The 16,303-nt window shown below is 45.2% G+C and overlaps 1 protein-coding gene across 1 annotated transcript in view; it reads left to right on the forward strand.

Annotated features, from left to right (window-relative positions):
- The window catches only part of LOC126322110 (dynein axonemal assembly factor 6), a 69,339-nt gene extending 53,242 nt beyond the window's left edge, over nt 1-16,097 (forward strand). The window contains exons 2-3 of the mRNA XM_049994258.1: nt 8,651-8,892; nt 15,627-16,097. Of these exons, the coding sequence (XP_049850215.1) occupies nt 8,651-8,892; nt 15,627-15,884 (500 nt within the window). The 3' untranslated portion in view covers nt 15,885-16,097. The remainder of the gene's footprint in view (nt 1-8,650; nt 8,893-15,626) is intronic.
- The last annotated feature ends 206 nt before the right edge of the window (nt 16,098-16,303 follow it).

Raw genomic sequence — 16,303 nt, forward strand, 5'->3', positions numbered from 1 at the left:
TGCAGCTCAAGGAGACACTTTCTTGGAGAAAATTGAGAAGCGCAGAGAAGAGATTACCAAACCCCTTCAGACAAAAAGGCGAAAGAAACTGACTGTTTCACCAGGCAAAAGTATCTCTGCAGAAGTGGTAGAAGAATGTGTACCATCTACATCGAAGGCAAGCCAGCCCAAACTGAGAGGACGACCTAAACTCCAAGATACAGATGACAGCCTAGGATCAAAAGATTTCAGTGGTGTATTCACCGGTACCATTGCTATCCACGAAGGAAGCAGGATACCGGTACCTGAGGTGTCTCACCTAGAAGTCAAAGATTTAAATGAAGGACTGTTCGTAATTGTGAATTTTGAGGGGGGGGGAGGTTCTATACAGGAAAAACAAATGAAATTGTAAGCAACTGTGAAATTCGTGTCAGTGCAATGATGAAATCTGGTACTCTGGTGCTCAGGCCTAAACAGCCTGATGATATTGTCTACAACATACATAAGGTTCTTCAAACCTTTAATACTCCTCAACAGTTACGCCGTAGAGAGGTTTTTACCATTCCTGAGCTAGCAATTTATTCAGGCGATGTTTAGATTCTTTAAATGTTTTATGTTGACGACTGTAAAGGTGTTTGAAACAGTGATTCATTAAGATTTGCATGTGTTTTTACAAATGTGTCATTGTATCTGTATTTTCATCTTTAATTGTATCAGCAATTTTTTATACCTGTATTTCTAGTTTTATGTAACAATAAAAGCTATGAAACAACGTCTATTTGGGTAACATTAGGACAAACCCTACTTTCCTGTTTGAAATATAGCAAAAACATAGCCGTCCCAAAGTTACACACCTTGACGGGGTAAAATTAGGACAACTTTAGATGTCTTCCTTAAAATACCAAGTCAGTTTTCAGATGTCTTATAGTCCTTTTTGGCTAGAGGAAGGTTAAAGTAATAATTTGAGACTGGAAAGGCATCAATATCTTTGCTCACTTAGAAAGGGCCTGTGAAAAACCACAAAACCTGTCCCAAAGTAACCCCAGTTTCCGGTAGTTTATAAATCTATTATTTCATTGAATGTCGAACCTTACTTAAAAATATAAAAAGCTACAATTTTTTTCTTTCTAATCAATTAATTATTGCATTATCTTAACACAGTTCTATAAACTACATTTTTGATCTTACCATCCTTGGTAGGAATGTAAAGATTTTGTGTGTTAGTTATACATGAGTATGCCATGTAGTTTCATCCACAAGAAAAACTTGGTTTTTCAAAATTTACACCAGTAAATGTTTTCTCTAGGGCTTTATGGCAATTCAAAACTTTGCGACCAGATTATCAAAACTAAATTAAATATGAAACTGAAAATTACAGATTAACTATAATCTACTACAAAATGGATGCCTGTTTGAAGGAATACTAAATATAAAATGTAGATAATCTAAAATTATTAAATAACATTAAACTAATGATGAAAGAACAAAATAATTTGTAGTTTGGTGCAGCACAAATTTTGTAATAGTTGTATATGCAATAATGTCAGCTGTCTTCACATGTCAGGGTGGGTATTGTTCCTCATGAGCATGCACCTGTTCGTTATAAAAGGTTTTGTAGCCTGAAACTCGCCACATGTAACTCGTCACATGTTGGAATATGATGTGTTTTGCGCAATGACTCTGGTCACAATTGTTGACTGTTGCAATACTTTTCCGTAGTGCTTTGCATTCCCACCCAAATAGCAGTAGTTCTACACTATTTTTTGGTACAGCTGCGGCCAAGATGACTGGTACATTCCTATCATGTCCTAACTCCTCTGGTAGCCAAGTCTTCCATCTGCGATCCACTAATTTCCACTTGAGGCAGATTTCTCTCTTAATTAGAGCTGTATTTCATGTCCATGGATTCTCTCTTCCAACACTATTCCCAATTGAAGTATTTTACTCTTTTTATGTTTGGCTGTAGGTCTTGTGTCAGTGAAATAAACCTTCCTTAATTATGGATGCACAAGTGTTTCCAGAGATTCAACAACCACTGATCAACAACGATGCTCTGCACCAGACTGCATCTAGGACAGACAGATAGCTTGTCTTGTTTTCCTCCACAGAATCCAATTTCAAGCCCGTATTCTTAATCAACATTACCGAACATATTATATCGCTGCCTGTGAATCTGACAGTCTTTAGAAACTCAGAGCTTGCTGTTTGGTATGCAGCTTTCTTTCCGCAAGTCAGTCTCTTAACCTTTTTATAGCAAACATTATGGCCATGATCTCTAACTTCATTGTGAAATACCTTGTCTCCACATCTTGTAGTTTTCGAGTGCATGTCACTATTACTCACAAATTGCCTTCCTCATCACCCTGTTGTAAGCATACCCCAACGCCTATAACGCTTGCATCGCAATAGATATACAAGGTTTTCATGTACTCTGCATGCGCCAAACACACACAGTTCTGAAGCGATTCCTGGGCCTTATTAAAAGTCTTCTCTTGCTCCTCAATCCATCTTAACTTCCTGCCTTGTAACTCATACAATGAAGCAAATAATTTGCAAAATTCGGCGCCTATCCTCAATAGAAGAAACATAATCCTAATTCACTGACGAAGTTCTTGAAATGTCGGCGGTCTTTTCATGTTCACTGTTTCGTTAGTCGAATTCCTTTTTGCGAATTTTCAGGTCCGATGAATTTGACATGGTTTACACATAGCCTCGCCTTATCTGGTCTAAATGTGACTCCATGTGCTCCGAGAACTTCCAAAATCTTATCCACGTATTGAATGTGATCATCAAAAGTAAGCAACGCAATTGTAATGTCACCATACGCCGTACATAACGTTTTTAGTTCTGGCATCAAGACTTCGTTTGTTACCCAAACAATGCTGACTTTGTGTCTTTCATGCCAAATGGAACTATGTTGTAAACATGTCTGTTCGCTTCGAACAAAAACAAAAATGCAGTGTACTTTCGATACGACTCATGTAACTGCACTTAGTTAAACCCCTACACAGGGTGATTTTTTCCATCATGTACAAACTCTAGGGATTGATCGATGGGAGGATACGAGACAAAAAAAGATCTAATGAACTTACGTCCGGAAATGCATGGTTTCCATACTAGAGACCATTTCTTCAGTCATACATTGTTACAGATACTGCAGTCTGATACACGTTGTACCATGCAGCCACAGTTACGGTATGCATAGTTTCCTCCTAGAGGGAGGTACTATTCCTCATACGTCAAGCCCTAGCGCCCTCTCCTACCATAGTCATTGGTAATAGTGTGTGTGATTCACTTCTCTTGCTGGCTCACCTATCGCACCTCCATCGCAGTCTTTAACACTGGTAGCATGCCGCGACAGCGTGGACGTGAACCGTATGTGCAGTTGACGGACTTTGAGCGAGGGCGTATAGTGGGCATGCGGGAGGCCGGGTGGACGTACCGCCGAATTGCTCAACACGTGGGGCGTGAGGTCTCCACTGTACATCGATGTTGTCGCCAGTGGTCGGCGGAAGGTGCACGTGCTCGTCGATCTGGGACCGGACCGCAGCGACGCACGGATGCACGCCAAGACCGTAGGATCCTACGCAGTGCCGTAGGGGACCGCACCGCCACTTCCCAGCAAATTAGGGACACTGTTGCTCCTGGGGTATCGGCGAGGACCATTCGCAACCGTCTCCATGAAGCTGGGCTACGGTCCCGCACACCATTAGGCCGTCTTCCGCTCACGCCCCAACATCGTGCAGCCCGCCTCCAGTGGTGTCGCGACAGGCGTGAATGAAGGGACGAATGGAGACGTGTCGTCTTCAGCGATGAGAGTCGCTTCTGCCTTGGTGCCAATGATGGCCGTATGCGTGTTTGGCGCCGTGCAGGTGAGCGCCACAATCAGGACTGCATACGACCGAGGCACACAGGGCCAACACCCGGCATCATGGTGTGGGGAGCGATCTCCTACACTGGCCGTACACTTCTGGTGATCGTCGAGGGGACACTGAATAGTGCACGGTACATCCAATCCGTCATCGAACCCATCGTTCTACCATTACTAGACCGGCAAGGGAACTTGCTGTTCCAACAGGACAATGCACGTCCGCATGTATCCCGTGCCACCCAACGTGCTCTAGAAGGTATAAATCAACTACCCTGGCCAGCAAGATCTCCGGATCTGTCTCCCATTGAGCATGTTTGGGACTGGATGAAGCGTCGTCTCACGCGGTCTGCACGTCCAGCACGAACGCTGGTCCAACTGAGGCGCCAGGTGGAAATGGCATGGCAAGCCGTTCCACAGGACTACATCCAGCATCTGTACGATCGTCTCCATGGGAGAATAGCAGCCTGCATTGCTGCGAAAGGTGGATATACACTGTACTAGTGCCGACATTGTGCATGCTCTGTTGCCTGTGTCTATGTGCCTGTGGTTCTGTCAGTGTAATCATGTGATGTATCTGACCCCAGGAATGAGTCAATAAAGTTTCCTCTTCCTGGGACAATGAATTCACGGTGTTCTTATTTCAATTTCCATGAGTGTATTTACTCAATTATCTTATATCTAAAGATCATCGGACAGTCCCATCTTATTTTTGACACAATTATGTTAGGATTTCATGCTCTGATGCGGCGTGTGACGATACGTTCGTCTGCTCTAATACTTGTGTTCATTCTTGGGCTGCTTCTCTCTATTTGACAGGAATGGGATATGATTTCACACTTGGACGTTTGCCTTCGATGATAACAAACTTGTGAATCATTCCCTCAGTTTTTTTCCGGTACGTACGGAAATGTGCGCAGGTGTCTTCTTATCACCTATTTTAAGCAAATGCGTTGCTCCTCTTGCAAAAATTCATTCTTCGTATCTCTTACCTCTGAAACATTAAATATTTCGCCGTTCTCCAAACTGCCTTCCTCACGAAATGTTCGTCATTCCTGTGGTCCAGGAAAGTGATGATGTGCCATCTCTCGGCAACCAATGATTAAGTGTTTTCAGTCGTTCAGAGATCTGGAGAGCTAGTTGGTCAGGGCAGCAGTCAAACAACCTCTTTGGCGATTTAGGTCACCCTGCATCGGCAATAGGAGTCTTGTGTTACCTTGTTGGGGTAATGCCGTGGAGATCTCCAAGTAGGGCACAGCCAACAACTTCAACACGTAAGAAATATAACCATTTTTGTCCATATTACAGGCTATGTGGTCCAGAAGTGATCGTGTTGTGTACCTTATGGATCCTTTATCATCACATCAGGTGCTGGGTGCGTATGACTGAGGGAAACGCTGTCGGACTGCATCCGTAAAGCCTTGTCGCACAGCTACATCCATCGTGATTCTGTACACAGAATAGAGACTTATCTGAAAAGATGACGCGGTTCCACTAATGTGTCCATTGTTTTTGCTGGACGCACGTTGTTGGCGTTCCATTCTCTGCTGTCGTTTCAAGGGAAGCCTCAACAACTGTCGCTATGCTGACGGTCCGTGGTCCCCCAGAAGCCATCTCACTGTCTATGGAGGTACTGTCTTGCTGCAACAAGACCATTTCGTGCGTCAGGGTGCGTGAAGTGGGCGTGTGACCCTGCCTCGTCGAGCAAGCAATATGCCAGTCTTCTCGAGTGCTAGACATAAGGGGCCATTGAGGTCTTGTATGGCGGTTGGTAAAACTCTTTTCACAGTATCTCGACTGACGCAAGCAGCAACATCGCAAAACAATAAATTTCCGTCTCGATAAACGATGATCATGTCACTGTCTAATTGTAATATTTGGTGGCAGGTGTTTCCATTTCTTACAATATGGCTAAAACGATCTTCGCACAAACAAACAACATTCAAATGCGATTCCTGAACGAGTAACTTCTTATCAAGCAGTTATTACTTACGAACAAAATGTAGATGGCTTTACACCACCCTATAGAGTGCTATTACACTGAAGTGCTAATCATCTGCATATCAAAGAATGAAGTGCACATTACACTAATTTAACGTGTGTTCCATTGAAAGTTGTTGCTTGGTATTTACTTCATGGTCGTTAGCCATAATATCATGAGACAACACAGAGCCACGTTATTGTCCAGACGGAAATCGGAACAACTCTCTCTGAGCAATAAATAAATCTGTAATAACACAAGATGAGCGAGTGCAATGCTCATTCCATGGTCTTAATTTTTTAAATAACTGATCGTGGAATTTAGCCTCTCTACTCAACGAAAAGACCATGACAATGAGAACAGCAAATTAGGAATACAATAGGTTATACAGAATGTGTTATTTGTCGCTCACCTAACCAGTGAAAATATGTAGGACAGTAAGGACCTTGAAGTATAAGTGAAGATTGATTGTAATAGATATTTATTTGCTCTTAGTGATTGGCATAATACACCTACCACTAATAGTTAGCTAAGTGCTCTTAAAAACTCAAATGAAATTACAAAATTACGATAACAATGTGGGGAGTACCAAATTATGTGGAAGACCGTGTGGAGAAAATGCAACAAGATCGATCAGGGGCAGCTTGTGAGTTCAAAGTTAAGGAAACGAAAGGTGGCGACAAATTACAATCAATGATGCAAGAGAAGTAGTGTGGCAAAGTAAGTAAGTAACGAGCTGCTCAGAATGTGGATCATGTTACCACAGTTGAGACACATTTCTTGAAAATAAGGTAGCGGGCGCCACCCAGCAGCAGACGCTGGCTGGGACGACTCAGAGCTGTTGATGAGAATATGAACATACGAGAAACTTACCACTCTTGGTGTACAAATTTACAAACAGGAGGCTCGGAGTGGGCTGCAGCAGAGTCGCCTCGATAGGTCGCCCCGTTCGCGCCAAACACGGAGGGTACACCAAAACTTTTGAGATAAAGCTACCGACTTTCCCACACTGGTTGGGCGGCGCCGCGGCGTCTGTCCTTCGATGTTCCTACGGTAAAGGCGAAAATGTCATGCTCAGTTATGGTCTGTGGACGGCAGTGGTGGCACGGCGTCCACTGCCGTGATCGGGGACAGGCGCCGACTTTGCCAACAAAAGAACACAGCAGGCCGCGGTCCACCTTGAGCGAGAATTACCGAACTCCCCACGGATGCTCAGCCCTCCTAATTAAATTCACAGACTGCTTTCTGCTGACAAACAGGGAAAAATGAAACAATATTGCATAGCAATAGATGGCAGTCATGTCACATCATGCTGCCTTCATAGTATTGTGATTTTAATGACTAGCAGTGTGTAAAGATTTACACTCCTGGAAATGGAAAAAAGAACACATTGACACCGGTGTGTCAGACCCACCATACTTGCTCCGGACACTGCGAGAGGGCTGTACAAGCAACGATCACACGCACGGCACAGCGGACACACCAGGAACCGCGGTGTTGGTCGTCGAATGGCGCTAGCTGCGCAGCATTTGTACACCGCCGTCGTCAGTGGCAGCCAGTTTGCCGTGGCATACGGAGCTCCATCGCAGTCTTTAACACTGGTAGCATGCCGCGACAGCGTGGACGTGAACCGTATGTGCAGTTGACGGACTTTGAGCGAGGGCGTATAGTGGGAATGCGGGAGGCCGGGTGGACGTACCGCTGAATTGCCCAGCACGTGCGGCGTGAGGTCTCCACAGTACATCGATGTTGTCGCCAGTGGTCGGCGGAAGGTGCACGTGCCCGTCGACCTCGGACCGGACCGCAGCGACGCACGGATGCACGCCAAGACCGTAGGATCCTACGCAGTGCCGTAGGGGACCGCACCGCCACTTCCCAGCAAATTAGGGACACTGTTGCTCCTGGGGTATCGGCGAGGACCATTCACAACCGTCTCCATGAAGCTGGGCTACGGTCCCGCACACCGTTAGGCCGTCTTCCACTCACGCCCCAACATCGTGCAGCCCGCCTCCAGTGGTGTCGCGACAGGCGTGAATGGAGGGACGAATGGAGACGTGTCGTCTTCAGCGATGAGAGTCGCTTCTGCCTTGGTGCCAATGATGGTCGTATGCATGTTTGGCGCCGTGCAGGTGAGCGCCACAATCAGGACTGCATACGACCGAGGCACACAGGGCCAACACCTGGCATCATGGTGTGGGGAGCGATCTCCTACACTGGCCGTACACCTCTGGTGATCGTCGAGGGGACACTGAATAGTGCACGGTACATCCAAACCGTCATCGAACCCATCGTTCTACCATTCTTAGACCGGCAAGGGAACTTGCTGTTCCAACAGGACAATGCACGTCCGCATGTATCCCGTGCCACCCAACGTGCTCTAGAAAGTGTAAGTCAACTACCCTGGCCAGCAAGATCTCCGGATCTGTCCCCCATTGAGCATGTTTGGGACTGGATGAAGCGTCGTCTCACGCGGTCTGCACGTCCAGCACGAACGCTGGTCCAACTGAGGCGCCAGGTGGAAATGGCATGGCAAGCCGTTCCACAGGACTACATCCAGCATCTGTACGATCGTCTCCATGGGAGAATAGCAGCCTGCATTGCTGCGAAAGGTGGATATAAACTGTACTAGTGCCGACATTGTGCATGCTCTGTTGCCTGTGTCTATGTGCCTGTGGTTCTGTCAGTGTGATCATGTGATGTATCTGACTCCAGGAATGTGTCAATAAAGTTTCGCCTTCCTGGGACAATGAATTCACGGTGTTCTTATTTCAATTTCCAGGAGTGTATTTATGATTGTAATCGAATGCTTATTTATTCTGTAGGCCCTGGTGACGTCGGTCCCACAAAGAAACAAATGGGCAGCTCAACTGCCGGTGACAAAAAGAAGAGCACTGACGTGAAAGCTGTCGATGGAAGAGGAGACGCGGAGATCTGTCTTGACCAGAAGGCCATCTGGAGCGACGACGAGGTGGTCGAAGTGGACGATATGGAGGACCCCCGAGAAGAGCCGCGCTACCACTTCTCTTACCGGCAGGACGTGGGGGCGGAAGACGTCTACTTGCAGGTTGTTGCTTCCTTCCACTCGTACTCGGCTGCGGGCGTCCAGTTTTGACAGCACGGTCTCCCTATGCTCTGCAACGGTGTTTTGGTAGCTTTGTTCCGAGAACGAGTGCTTTGAAACTAACAGATCTGCCAAAGTCAGCAATCGGCCTTATCCAGTTCGGCTACATTGGTTCCATCTCAAATTACCTTTATCCATTACGGAGTTAAAGAGAGCTCTGTGATCGTGGAATACTATTTTAGAAGTTCGTACTGTCTTTGTGTGTCCAGGCGGGTGCAGTCGTCTTCGTAGCACGATACTTCGGCAGTGTACTTTGCCATCGACTTCAGGTGATACCTGTAGAATGAGAGTCGTTGCTACATCCTGTCTCCTTTATACTGTGATTTCTCCCCACTCTTTCCCCCACTACCCGGTCGCACTACGGATCGCTTGGAGTGGTGGGGGGATGGCACAGCCGAAGACTGGACGTGAATCTCTGTCCCTCAGTGGATCTGTAGCCCCCGTCGGGCTCGAAAGTAGGTCTTAGCCAGCCGGCGCTGTGATTTCAGTTAGCTGACCTCTGGATCCCATGATTTTTCCTGAGTGAACCCAGTGTCTTTGTTGATGACCCTGTCGGCAACTCGAATTTCAATAGCCTTCTTCAGACCACACTCTCAAAACGAGATCTGTCTTAACAGTATCGTTTCTACACACTTCATTCAATCCCCTGTAGCCACGCAATATCCTACAACCTCACATTTTGTTCATTTGCTTAAATTCAGCGTGTCTTCTCTGTTCCTTGCATCTTTATTTGATGGTCCCTACAGTCCGTCCGATGTATGCCTTACCACATTTACATCGAACACAGAAAATACCCGATTTACGGAGCCCCAAGTCGTCTTTCACCGTACCTAATAACGTACGCATTTTCGGCGATGGACGGAGACAGCACTTAATGTTTCCAGCGTACGGAAAACACGCCTTTGTCTTATCCTCCTCGTCGTGTTCTGTTTGCTGGGCCTGTACCTTCTGCCAGAGGTCACGTAAGATTTGTCTCCCGCCGTATCCGTTCTTCTTGAATATGTCCTTAAGGTGGTTGAGCTCCCTTAGTAGGCTCTCTTTTTCCAATATTGCACGAGCCCTGTTACCGCTGTGCGTAGCACACCCTCGTGCTGTTAAGGATGATGGCAGCTGGCCGCATGGAGACACAGATCAGTGTGGGTGGCTTTCCTCTACACGCCGTGTCCCATAGTCCCTTCCGTTCTGCGCTTGACTAAGGCGCCCAAAAAAGGGAGTTCCCCATTCCCTTCCATCTCCATGGTGAATTTGATACTTGAGTGCCGAGAGTTCAGATGTGGAAAGAAATTCTGAATTTTTTCATTCCGATGTGGCCACACCATAAATGTGTCATTAACATATCTGAAAAACATGTAGGCTTCAGTACAGCTGTTTCCAAAGCTTTCTCTTTGCAGTCCTCCCTAAACAAGTTTATCCCGTTGATAGACGGCACCTCATGGTGACCCCATCCGTTTGTTCACAACAGTCGTCACTGAAGAGAAATAATGTTGGATTCTAAGAGATTGGTCATTGTTGGACTGAATTTCTCCGTAATCGACTTGAGGGAATCATCAAAGCTCACCAAATAATCCTGGTATAAAAATTGGAATAAAGGAACAAGTACATAGATTCCTGACAAAAACAAAAAAAAAATAAAAAAAAAAGAATCACACAAAAGACGTGGCCAGATGTCCATGCAACTTTGTATACCTGTAGACATCAGGGGGTAACTAAATGATTTAGAGTTACGATTCTTTGTGACAGATAGAAAGGTCACCAGATTGCTTTAGTGTTGTTCGTATTTATTGTTGTTATCAGGCCTAGTAGGGTATATACGAAGTGTTAACAGCATCAGATGTTCAGTGATCACCCTGAAGGACACTGAGATGTCGAGTAATCGTGGGGGCCACAGCATTGTCAGTACCTAACAGAATTTGAAGGAGCCTTATTGGGGGTCTCCAATTGGCCAGCTCCTCGAATCGTACAGTATACAGAGCGTGGGGCATTCGGACCTGACAGTGGTCCAATGTTGGAATGCGTAGGAACGTGAGGACAGGCATACTTCCCGTCAAGGTTGCTGTCGACCATGTCTGAAGACGACGTGCGAGGATAGTCGTATTATGCACCCTCCGACTTTCTGTGCCACCCTGCACCAATGATCCCGAGACTGCCAGCAGCCAGACTAAGGAATTACCATCCCATGCATAGTCGGCCGTTAACACCAAAAACACAAACAGCTACGTGGCTGCGTTTGGATTGGCGCCGTACTGCTTATGAATGGCGTCACGTTGTGTTTAATCATGAATCGTGGTTTGGCACTACTTCAGATGACTATCTTCGGTGAGTGTGGGGGAGACTTGGGTAGAGGTCCCATTCTTCCAACTAGGAGTGAGGCTGTGCAGTGGTTAGCACACTGCACTCGCATTCGATAGGACAACGGATCAAATCGAAGTCGCACCAGGCAAATGCTGAGATGGTTCCTTCGATAGGGCACGGTCGAATTCCCTCCCTACGCTTGAAACATTCCGAGCGTGTGTTCAATCGACCTCAATGTAGACGGGACGTTAAACCTTAGTCCCCCTTACTTTCTTCCATTATTCTGTTGTTTTGGAAAGACACAGCGCCCTAACTCCTGGCTTCATGACGTGGAGACCCATCGTGTATGATATCGTTGCGGTTGGCAGTGAGTGAGGGAACTCTGACAGCGCGATGGTAGTCACAGACAGCCTGCATCCTCACGTATTACCTCTCATGTGACAGTATCGGTGTTACATTTTCCAACATTAAAATGCTAGTCCACAAATGATACGTTTCTCTGTGAGTAGTCTACGTGATTTTGAGGTGTTCCTGTGACCACTAAGTTCCTCAGAACTGTCGCCAATATAGCACTTATGAAACCAGCTTGGACTTCAACTCCGTCCCAGTGCCTACATCCAGGACATCATGGACAAGCTACAACCGTTGTGGGTCAGCTAGCCTCAAGAGAGGACCCAACGGATTTATGACACCCTTCCCAACCGAATGAATGAATGAATCCAGGCCAACTGGGGCTGCAACGTCATACTGATGATAGTGGGTTCATAATGCCAATTTCTTCGTAAATCTGTCTCGATTTTGCAACGACTGAAATAACATCACATACCCTCTCAACCAGTGAAGCTTCATTTTATTTTCTCCTCCATTTTTGAATACATCACTATAAAAAAAATAAAGTAATGAACACTCGGGACCTGGTAGATCAGTATCAGGAAGAAGAGTAGTCAGATTATAGAAGTCGTGTGGGTCAGATTTCACACCGACGTTAAATACTATGAAACAACAGATCAATTAGCGAAAGATAACATTTCGAAGCAACAGAGATACTGACTTAAACCTGCTATACGCAACTCTACCTCTTGAGAATCGAACAACAACCGACTCGTTCGTGGCAAGAAAAATAAATTTACGACAATTTATACCAGACCAGACATGATGCAGAAAGTCGCGAAATTAAAGGAAAGTTATAGCGCTCACTGTGAGAATGAAATGTGTCTCCGTTCCGGATCCTTTCCGCCCAATTGCATGAAGTCGGCGTATTGGACACACCATACTGCCATTGTGCTGTCTTGACAATTTTTGGTGTAAATCACACCTTGTCTCAGCGCAAGCATTATGGGAAAAATAGAGCAAAATTTTTAAAGGAGTTTTAGAGCCTTATTCACTGCCTGCTGCTTTGCTGTATCCCAGTTCTTGGAGCTACAATCGGAACTGCGTATAACGTCTTGGACAGGTTTAGACCACAAGAACGCAGAAAAGTCTAAAATGGAAGGACTTCATTAAATATTTTTAATATGAGAAAGTGATTAGCTCTCAATTTATACCTGTAATTATACCTGTAATAATTTTAGACTAACGTCAAATTTCAGTATTGTGCCCTAAAATGAGTCTATTAATGTGCCACAATATTGTTTTTTTCTCTATTTGTAAAAGATTTTTTCTTTTATATTAAAGATATTTGCAAACTATCCTTGCAAGTACTAAAGGATGCGTATTTTGCCATACGGTTCGCTTCGTTGATTTAAAGTATCGTGAGTGGTCTGGAATGAAACACATTTACAATTTTGATCTTGCTTTCTAGATATCAAAGCAGTTCATTACAAATGATATTGAAGTATCATTTTTATTTACACAAGTTTTGTCTGATTTCTGCTTACACCGAGAAGTGCCATCTGCTTGCTGATTTCCGCGATATTCCTGCTTTTAGCATTGATATTTTTGGTCTAATTTCACATTGGCCTGCAGCACTAGACACTTCTTTACGTGAAATAGGACAAACAGTTCTCCACTAGTGTTGCTAAACATGTGTTTGTATGTGTGAAGTATTGTTAACTCATACGCCAGTTTTGGATTTCACTTTATCTTGTAGAAACACAATGTTATTTTGGTCAGTGGTTTGTCAAGTGTGTTTTGTGTTGTTTCATTTACGTTAATATACATTTATTTAAATATGTAAGGAGGACAAGGGAAAAGTGTAGGAGTTGGTTGTGCAACTGGAGAGTAGACGAGGGAGGAGGCAAACATAAGTACAAGATAGTGAACATTGAATGCAAAGTAGGGGAATGGAGAAAGGGAGAGTCAGGTGGTAAAGAGATGGAAAAGGGGAGAAGAGAGAGGGGGAGGGGAGGGAGGAAGATCCATTTTTTTACTTATATTATTTACGATGAGTTCCTTGTTTGTACACACATAAAAAAAATTGCATCACCTCGGTTGCGAGAGTTCCGGAACCTGTAGAGAAAATTGGAATAGAGGTCAACATACACATCATTTCCATCCTTTTTATTTCTTAAGAAAATCACACATTGCATGTTGTACAACCATCCAGCGAGACCTTCAGAGGTAGTGGTCCAGATTGCTGTACACACTGGTACCTCTAATACCCAGTAGCATGTCATCATGCATTGATGCGTGCCTGTATTCGTCGTGGCATACTATCCACAAGTTCATCAAGGAAGTGTTGGTCCAGATTGTCACACTCCTCAATGGCGATTCGGCATATATCCCTCAGAGTGGTTGGTGGGTCACCTCGCCCATAAACAGCCCTTTTAAATCCATCCCAGGCATGTTCGATAAGGTTCATGTCTAGAGAACATGCTGGCCACTCCAGTCGAGCGATGTCGTTACCCTAAAGGAACTCATTCACAAGATGTGGACGATGGGGGCGCGAATTGTCGTGCATGAAGACGAATGCCTCGCGATTATGCTGCCGATATGGTTGCACTATCAGTAAGAAAATGGCATTCACGCATCGTTACGGCGCCTTCTATTACCACCAGCGGCGTACCTCGGCCCCACATAATGCCGCTCCGAAACAGCAGGGAACCTCCATCTTGCTGCACTCGCTGGACAGTGTGTATAAAGTGTTGAGCTTGACCAGGTCGCTTCCGGCGATTGTCTGATTGAAGTCATATGTGATACTCATAGGTGAAGAGAACGTGATGCCAATCCTGAGTGGTCCACTCGGCATGTTGTTAGGCCCATCTGTACCCACAGCATGGTGTCGTGGTTGCAAAGATGGATCTCGCCATTGACATCGGGAGTGAAGTTGCGCATACTGCAGCCCATAGCACACAGTTTGAGTCGTAACACGCCGTCCTGTGGCTGCACGAAAAGCATTATTGAACATGGTGCGTTGCTGTCAGGGTTCCTGTCTTCCACTGCAGTAGTAGCCCTTGGGTGGCCTGAGCGAAGCATGTCATTGACAGTTCCTGTCTTTCTGTATCTCCTCCATGTCTGAACAACATAGCTTTAGTTCACTCCGTGACGCCTGGACACTTGACTTCTTGAGAGCCCTTCCTGGCACAAAGTAACAATGTGGACGCGATCGAACCGCGGTATTGACCGTCCAGGCATGGTTGAACTACAGACAATACGTGCCATGACTGGAACTGATCGGCTGTCGGACCCCCTCCGTCTAATAGGCGCTGCACATGTTTGGTTGTTTACATCTTTGGGCGGGTTTAGTGACATCTCTTAGCTGGCCGGAGTGGCCGTGCAGTTATAGGCGCTACAGTCTGGGCCGAGCGACAGCTACGGTCGCAGGTTCGAATCCTGCCTTGGGCATGGATGTGTGTGATGTCCTTAGGTTAGTTAGTTTTAATTAGTTCTAAGTTCTAGGCGACTGATGACCTCAGACGTTATGTCGCATAGTGCTCAGAGCCATTTGAACCATTTTTTTTGACATCTCTGAACAGTCAAAGCGACTGTGTCTGTGATACAATATCCACAGTCAACCTCTATCTTCAGGACTTCTGGGAACCAGGGTGATGCAAAACTTTTTTTGATGTGTGTATATTGGCCGGTTTCTAATATTTACCTGGCAATTAAGCAGCTGTTTATAGGGTGTTAGTGACTTGTGTATGTGTTAATGTGGAGATGACTGTTTTTACTGATTTTTGTAATGGATGTATGCATTTCTGTTGTGTTTGGCGTATGTTATTCCTGTTGTAAAATAAACATCTTTTAGTATTGCAAAAATGGATTTTAAATACCTTTGATAGTTGTGAAGCAACTACAGACGCTATGGCGACGCAAATGAATAATTTTACATTGTGATGGGTAAAAGGTGTGTAGTTATACGTCAAAAGTAAATAAATTAAAAAACTGTACCATTTACTGAAGCAATGCTGAGTAACAGCTGAAGAAATTGGCGCTCGTGTCGGCAGTTGGGCCCGCGCACCCCGGCGACGGCGAGCTGCGAGTGGCTGGTGTTGGAGGTGTGGCTGGAGGGAGAGCGCCGCTGTGACGTCGACGTGTCGCTGCACCCGCAGCGGCTGGAGCTGCGCTCGCCGCGCTACCGCCTGTCGCTGGCCCTGCCACAGCCCGTGCTCCCAGACAGCAGCGCCGCTACCTTGGACCCCGACAACTACGTGCTCAAACTGCGCATGCGCATGTCACGCGAACTGGATTTTGTCAACTTCTAGGCTCGTACCATAAGTTTCATTTTATTGTTGTATTATTCCATGCAACCTACTTGAATCGATATTTCCTGGAAACTTCAAACACATCCGATATTAAGCAGAGTCTAGTTTGTTTTAGTTTTGTTGATTGCGTTCAACAGCTTTTATAAATTGTAGAAATGGCATGTAAAACTGCTGTTCAATTTATTCTTTATTGTGCGACTAGTTTCAGTCAGAGACAATTTCCCAGCACATCTTAATGTTATCAGCAAGAGTTTTCTCTGTATCATTAAATGTTATTTATTTAATATTATGATTTTGATATTTTGTATACAGTGTTAATTATCTGAAACTTGCACCGAAAATATTGCAGAAAAGGAAAGTGCTGGTGATATGCGGTTTTCACAGAATGGATTGTTAACCAATAAACAGATTGTAATAAT

This window comes from Schistocerca gregaria, chromosome 2 (assembly GCF_023897955.1).
Source record: "Schistocerca gregaria isolate iqSchGreg1 chromosome 2, iqSchGreg1.2, whole genome shotgun sequence".
Classification (NCBI taxonomy): Eukaryota; Metazoa; Arthropoda; class Insecta; order Orthoptera; family Acrididae; genus Schistocerca; species Schistocerca gregaria.